This window comes from Biomphalaria glabrata, chromosome 1 (genome assembly GCF_947242115.1).
Source record: "Biomphalaria glabrata chromosome 1, xgBioGlab47.1, whole genome shotgun sequence".
In the NCBI taxonomy this organism is placed as follows: domain Eukaryota; kingdom Metazoa; phylum Mollusca; class Gastropoda; family Planorbidae; genus Biomphalaria; species Biomphalaria glabrata.
The window spans coordinates 42,335,828-42,343,962 of record NC_074711.1 but is presented as its reverse complement, the minus strand read 5'-3'; the positions used below and the strand labels follow the sequence as shown (position 1 = coordinate 42,343,962).

The 8,135-nt window shown below is 39.1% G+C and overlaps 1 protein-coding gene across 3 annotated transcripts in view; it reads right to left on the bottom strand.

The window, feature by feature from the left end:
• LOC106057771 (neuronal acetylcholine receptor subunit alpha-10-like) overlaps positions 1-8,135 on the bottom strand; it is a 199,171-nt gene that overhangs the window by 9,465 nt on the left and 181,571 nt on the right. For all 3 annotated transcript variants that reach the window (XM_056037292.1, XM_056037304.1, XM_056037300.1), the window contains exons 8-9: positions 4,023-4,173; positions 1,291-1,401 (exon numbers count right to left, since the gene is read on the bottom strand). In XM_056037292.1, coding sequence (XP_055893267.1) covers positions 1,291-1,401; positions 4,023-4,173 — 262 coding nt within the window. The remainder of the gene's footprint in view (positions 1-1,290; positions 1,402-4,022; positions 4,174-8,135) is intronic.

Sequence of the window (8,135 nt, the reverse complement as noted above, 5' to 3'; positions counted from 1 at the left end):
TATTTTAGTTCCAAATGACATTATATATTTTAGTTCATCTAGAATCTAGAATGTTTTAAGAAATAGTAAATCAACCACTACCCAGGAAGTTTAAAATCTTGTCATTTGTCGTTTGCACTCTCAATGGACTTTCTGTCTCTCAAAGTAGTGTAACATGTACAGGTTTGGACGTGCCCCTAGATACAAACTGAAGAAACACTGTGTTGATTACAATTTTTTTTTTCCAGATTTAAATATTTTCAAACTCAATTGAATAAAGTATTTACTCCAGGGATGAACGAAATTCACATGAAACAATCCTATAAGTAGAATAGCTTGACTGACAAATGTTATTAAAGTTAAATAAAGCAAGAGTGGACAATGAATAATTAATCCAAGGGACCAAGGATTGATGACCCCGATATCTGGCATCGTTTTCCTATTACAGCAACCTACCAATACAATTCTAAGAAGATTACGTCATTCTTTACTTTTAGAAATTTCTCTTTTTCAGTGACTCTCAAACGTATTTTCTAAAATAGGCCTATCTCTTCAAGGACCTCATCCCGAATCTCGGTAATCTGATTGGGATTTATAATTTCGAGATTTTAAGGTCCCCCCCTGAGTCCACCCAACTCTAATGGGTACCTGACATTAGTTGGTCGTTGTGCTAGCTACATGACACGCTCGTTGACCGTTTACCTTTACATCATCATCCCTATAGAGCGCAAGGCCTGCAAGGTTACTTTACTTTATCATGCATAGCTTGACCTCTAGCCTGGTCATTTCAAACGTGGCAGTCGCTATGATCAGTCGAGGATAACAACGAGGAATGACGTAGATGTCCTAAAATAATATGTGTATGTGTGTGTGTGTTTGTGTGCGAGACCAATCGTAATAGGTCTGACGTCCCGACCTGTGACGTGGCAACGAGCTATTGGTCTAAATAGCCCACAGGTTTCGACGTCAGTGGTGAGGCCTTCTATAACGATTGGTTTCGATGCGTACAACTCTGATGTGTCACGGAACTCTGATGTGTCACGGAACTCTGATGTGTCACGGAACTCTGATGTGTCACGGAACTCTGATGTGTCACGGAACTCTGATGTGTCACGGAACTCTGATGTGTCACGGAACTCTGATGTGTCACGGAAATCTGATGTGTCACGGAAATCTGATGTGTCACGGAACTCTGATGTGTCACGGAACTCTGATGTGTCACGGAACTCTGATGTGTCACGGAATTCTGATGGCCCAGAGTAACATGCTGGATTTGTTTTTTTTTGGGGGGGGGGTAGAGTGATCACTTACCTACTAAAGGGAGATCCTCTGACGTCGGCGGCATCTTGTCTGCCACAATCATGAGGAACACTGTCATGGAGAGCAGTGTAGTGATGCCCATGGCAATCTTCTCGCCCGAGTCTGCTTCAGGTGTTCGGGGATGTAGGAAACGGGGCGGCAGTGGAGAATAGAAAGGTAAACAGAAATGTTGATCACTTTATTGAGTGACCACAAAGTTGGTTTTGTCTTGTCTAGGTGTTTAGAGGACATAAGTTCCCAGCTTCTTGTTAACAAACAAACTGCATGTGCACATTTACATTATATCATACCTAGCGTACATCATATAGAATTGTTTTACATAGCATACAATCAAAGCGACGTCTTCATTTCAAGTTATCTAGCACAGTCATAAATTAATATCACTAAATGCAATATGACATAATTGTTAAATATAATATTATAGATGACAGTAGCTTGACAGTAAAAATGACATACAGATGACAGGTAAACATGTCGGTCAGTACAGCAAGTCATGACAGACCTATAAGCTATAGTTACGTCCTACGCTAGTCTATTTGTCCATTTAGTTAGTCATGCGATGCCAGACAATCGCCTTCCCAAAGGACTTCTGTACGGGGAGATGTGTGCAGGAATACGATACCAACATTCACGGCTGGAAGCTGTAGCTCTCGATCACTCCTCATGACGAGAAGCTGTGAGTCTCGGAGTCTCAAGATTTGAGGCAAGAAGAGTGGCCAGGGTGAAAGAGCGCCGAACCAACAAAGAGCTGAGAGAAGAAGCAGGCCTATCCACAACTGACCAAACCCACCCATGCCACGTATGCGGCCGGCTTTTTAAAGCGAGGATTGGACTTTACAGTCATCTTCGAGTCCATAGGAAATGAGAAATGTGCTCATCTTTGACCACGAAGGAGGAGCTAGATAGTCATGCATGTTAATTAGTGACTTAAAATTTGCCAAATCGTTGGTTTTCCTGTCTGATTCAGGCAACCACTTCCATGCTCTAATAGCTAGAGGAAAGAAATGGAATTTGTAAAATTGTGTCCTAGCTGCAGTCCTAGCATATGGAAAAAGAAATGTGCTTTTAGCATGTTTCCTTTTTTAAATCGAGGCCTTTTGCGATTGGAAATATTTTTACCAATTATTTTGTTTAGCGCAATGTCATGCATTTAGCTTTCTCACTACGTTATGATCATGTAACATGTTTCAACCAGTGATCGCTTTTTAAATGCATTTAAAAAAAAACAACATTGAATGACAAGGTATAAAGGGGACTAATTCAACTTATACCACCATATATGTAAAGTATAATTTCTTTCCCTTGTTTGATGCCAAGCAAAATCATTAATGTAAAAAAGTTAACACATTGTTTTTTTAAATTGATTCTTCTTTTGTCAGGTAAAAGAAATACTTGTGCAAAATTTCAGCTTGATCCCGAGATTTCGTGTGTGAAAAATCACGTGTACAAACGTTTTGACCAGACAGACAGACAAGAGTTGATATAAGCTTTAAAAAAATGTTCAGGTCTCAGTTTTGTTTCATTTACTATTGTTACATTTGTATCCACCAATCGAATTCAATGCTTCCTATTTTCAGATTTCAACGTCACTATGGTGGTGATGTGGATAGGGGTAGTACTGTGTGTACTCAGCCAAAACGAATCACCCCAGGCCAGACGAGCGGTCAACCGTGACGAGTGGGGGTGGTCAACCCAGACGAGTGACATCGAAACGATTCGGGAAGGATCTGTGTTGTGAATAGTACTCATGCCAGTCACGTCAGATATAGTCAGGTGACCACCTAGAAGAGTTGAGAGATGTTCCGTCCGGTTCTAGAAGGCCATTAGGCATCCTGTGTAAAGAGCCATGGGTTTCAGAGTCGAGTCAGTCACAACTTCCCGATCTAAAGTTCAGTACGGTACGACAGAGTTTAAAAAAATACAGAGAAGCCAGTAGAGTTCTTGTTGCAACAGTTCAGAGTTGATACGGCGGTTCAGACTTCCAAGGCAGTACATTTGTCGACGTGTTGCCAATTGTACAGTATTTGCTGTGATTTATTGGACATGAAAGTTTTACTTTAGCTTGGAGACCTGAGTAGTCAAGTTGGTAATGTCGTCTGGTGGAAGTTTCAAGAGAGCCGATACACTGCGAAAGAACACAAAACAAGCAATACAAGCTTTTTGACCACTTCCTTCGTGAATATAGTGATCGCTGAGTTAAGACTTGAATTTATCTACAACTTTTGCATTCCCAGGCGTAATGATAAGATTGAAGGAGTGTTCCCGCAGATCAAACGCGCAATGAAAGAGAGAGGTCCACTGTCCAGTCAGATGTTTTAAGTCACAAAGTACAATATGAAGAATATGTCTGGCATGGATTTGCACAAGTATGTTTAGGCGAATGATAAAGCTGCAAAAAAGTATTTCATCAAAGGAACATGATTCTTAATAGGGCTAGTGCCAGATTCTATCAGGTGGAGGCCTTGAGCAGGACTTCTGAGGATGCCCCACAACTTGTTGGATAAGAAAATGAAAATGGACATCAATAGACTTAATTAATGCTCGGTTAATGACACACTTTAAAACGGTTCCATTTAATCTCAATGCAATTGTCTGGCAACCATAATTTTAGATGACCATAGGTCAGTCAGTGAGACATGATATTACAGATGACAGTTAGGCTAGTTAGTTCAACATGACATTAAAGATGACAGGCCAGTTAGTTCAACCTGACATGTACTCACCAGCTGGCATGTAAAATCCCAAAAGAGCGACCATGGTGATGAGAATACAAGGGAAGACCATGTTGAACACATAAAACAATGGCCGACGTTTGATCCGGATGTGATTCTTGATGAAAACATAAGGAACTGGGCAGCAGGAGAAACTGACTTCCTATGGACGACATGACGTCAAGAAAATCTAAAACGTGAATCATATACAAATGAACAAAATACGATATAGGCCTATATTTTACGAATGGCTCATATATAAGCGAGAAGATTTGTCAGTTCAAAATTTGTTATCAAGATTTTGAGGTTCACGGGGGACAGTGGTGTGGTCAGCTAATACTTTTACGGGGGACAGTGGTGTGGTCAGCTAATACTTTTACGGGGGACAGTGGTGTGGTCAGCTAATACTTTTACGGGGGACAGTGGTGTGGTCAGCTAATACTTTTACGGGGGACAGTGGTGTGGTCAGCTAATACTTTTACGGGGGACAGTGGTGTGGTCAGCTAATACTTTTACGGGGGACAGTGGTGTGGTCAGCTAATACTTTTACGGGGGACAGTGGTGTGGTCAGCTAATACTTTTACATTTCCCTATATTGTCAGACTCAAGTCTAAACATGATCGCATAGATCTAAACTTTTTTCATTATTCACACAGACACACATACACAAATACACACAGACAAATAGACAAATACATATACACAAATAGACAATACACACAGACAAATAGGCACAGAGAAATAGACACATGCACACAGACGACAAGACCCAGACTTGTTTTATTATACATTTGAGTAATTATAACTGCAGGGCAAAATACGTAGAGTAGATGTTACCCTGAGAATTATAACGTAACGCTAGGGTTAAGTAAAAAACAGTGTAACAAGTCAATGCTACTTCAGGCGACTGCAGCAATGCTATAGCTCTCTATTGGGATCTCTTATATCGAATTCATCTCTAGCGAGGGGATGGTTTAGTAAATACACGAATGGTTTAAATTTTCGGCATAATTGTTTATATTAATTTATCATGTAGCAGACGAAGGTAAATTAAGTCTAATATTAGCACTGTGCCAAGAATAAGACTAAACAAACATCCTGGGTGTGAAAGAAAAAGACAGATTAATCTCGTCTTGATAGATTCTCTGGAACATGTGTGTGCGTTTGTGAGTGGGTGTGTGTTTATAGGTTTGTGCAATCTGCTACTTTAGAAATATAATTAAGAGTTAAAGATAACAATCTTTCCTCGTCGCTACTTGTTTTGGCTCTCCATCTTTGTTTAATTCTAGATCGAGCTCTCAGGGGAGACTATTAGGTTTCATGATTTGGTTAGAAGTAATTTGATAAGAGTTATTTTCCAAATATTTATTCCTCCTGGTGTTTTCAAGCTATGATCACGCAAATATTTTTTTTACAAATATTTTTTTTCTCTGACCTAATTGTATGTAGACCGAGAAAGTCCAGCCCTTAAATCTGATGGCCATAAGGGCCGGCCTTAGACATATGTAAACTAGGCAGTCGCTTAGGGCCTCCCATTGATGGGGGCCTCAAATAGGACTAACAAAAAATAAGAAAAAGTTTTACGAAATTTGAATCAGATCTCAAACACAGTAAAGCACTACGACTCAAACATAGTAAAGCACTACATCTCAAACATAGTAAAGCACTACATCTCAAACATAGTAAAGCACTACGACTCAAACATAGTAAAGCACTACATCTCAAACATAGTAAAGCACTACATCTCAAACATAGTAAAGCACTACATCTCAAACATAGTAAAGCACTACATCTCAAACACAGTAAAGCACTACATCTCAAACATAGTAAAGCACTACGACTCAAACATAGTAAAGCACTACATCTCAAACATAGTAAAGCACTACATCTCAAACACAGTAAAGCACTACGGCTCAAACATAGTAAAGCACTACATCTCAAACATAGTAAAGCACTACGACTCAAACACAGTAAAGCACTACGACTCAAACACAGTAAAGCACTACGACTCAAACATAGTAAAGCACTACGACTCAAACATAGTAAAGCACTACATCTCAAACATAGTAAAGCACTACGACTCAAACATAGTAAAGCACTACATCTCAAACATAGTAAAGCACTACATCTCAAACATAGTAAAGCACTACGACTCAAACATAGTAAAGCACTACGACTCAAACACAGTAAAGCACTACGACTCAAACACAGTAAAGCACTACGACTCAAACATAGTAAAGCACTACATCTCAAACATAGTAAAGCACTACATCTCAAACATAGTAAAGCACTACATCTCAAACATAGTAAAGCACTACGACTCAAACACAGTAAAGCACTACGACTCAAACACAGTAAAGCACTACGACTCAAACATAGTAAAGCACTACGACTCAAACATAGTAAAGCACTAAGACTCAAACATAGTAAAGCACTACGACTCAAACATAGTAAAGCACTACGACTCAAACATAGTAAAGCACTACGACTCAAACATAGTAAAGCACTACGACTCAAACATAGTAAAGCACTACGACTCAAACATAGTAAAGCACTACGACTCAAACATAGTAAAGCACTACATCTCAAACATAGTAAAGCACTACATCTCAAACACAGTAAAGCACTACGGCTCAAACATAGTAAAGCACTACATCTCAAACATAGTAAAGCACTACGACTCAAACATAGTAAAGCACTACGACTCAAACACAGTAAAGCACTACATCTCAAACATAGTAAAGCACTACGACTCAAACATAGTAAAGCACTACGACTCAAACATAGTAAAGCACTACGACTCAAACATAGTAAAGCACTACATCTCAAACATAGTAAAGCACTACGACTCAAACATAGTAAAGCACTACGACTCAAACATAGTAAAGCACTACATCTCAAACATAGTAAAGCACTACATCTCAAACACAGTAAAGCACTACGGCTCAAACATAGTAAAGCACTACATCTCAAACATAGTAAAGCACTACGACTCAAACATAGTAAAGCACTACGACTCAAACATAGTAAAGCACTACATCTCAAACATAGTAAAGCACTACGACTCAAACATAGTAAAGCACTACATCTCAAACATAGTAAAGCACTACATCTCAAACATAGTAAAGCACTACGACTCAAACATAGTAAAGCACTACGACTCAAACACAGTAAAGCACTACGACTCAAACACAGTAAAGCACTACGACTCAAACATAGTAAAGCACTACATCTCAAACATAGTAAAGCACTACGACTCAAACATAGTAAAGCACTACGACTCAAACATAGTAAAGCACTACGACTCAAACATAGTAAAGCACTACGACTCAAACATAGTAAAGCACTACGACTCAAACATAGTAAAGCACTACGACTCAAACATAGTAAAGCACTACGACTCAAACATAGTAAAGCACTACATCTCAAACATAGTAAAGCACTACGACTCAAACATAGTAAAGCACTACGACTCAAACACAGTAAAGCACTACGACTCAAACACAGTAAAGCACTACGACTCAAACATAGTAAAGCACTACGACTCAAACATAGTAAAGCACTAAGACTCAAACATAGTAAAGCACTACGACTCAAACATAGTAAAGCACTACGACTCAAACATAGTAAAGCACTAAGACTCAAACATAGTAAAGCACTACATCTCAAACATAGTAAAGCACTAAGACTCAAACATAGTAAAGCACTACATCTCAAACATAGTAAAGCACTACGGCTCAAACATAGTAAAGCACTACGACTCAAACATAGTAAAGCACTACGGCTCAAACATAGTAAAGCACTAAGACTCAAACATAGTAAAGCACTACGACTCAAACATAGTAAAGCACTACATCTCAAACATAGTAAAGCACTACGACTCAAACATAGTAAAGCACTACGACTCAAACATAGTAAAGCACTACGGCTCAAACATAGTAAAGCACTACGACTCAAACATAGTAAAGCACTACGACTCAAACATAGTAAAGCACTACGACTCAAACACAGTAAAGCACTACGACTCAAACATAGTAAAGCACTACATCTCAAACATAGTAAAGCACTACGACTCAAACATAGTAAAGCACTACATCTCAAACATAGTAAAGCACTACGACTCAA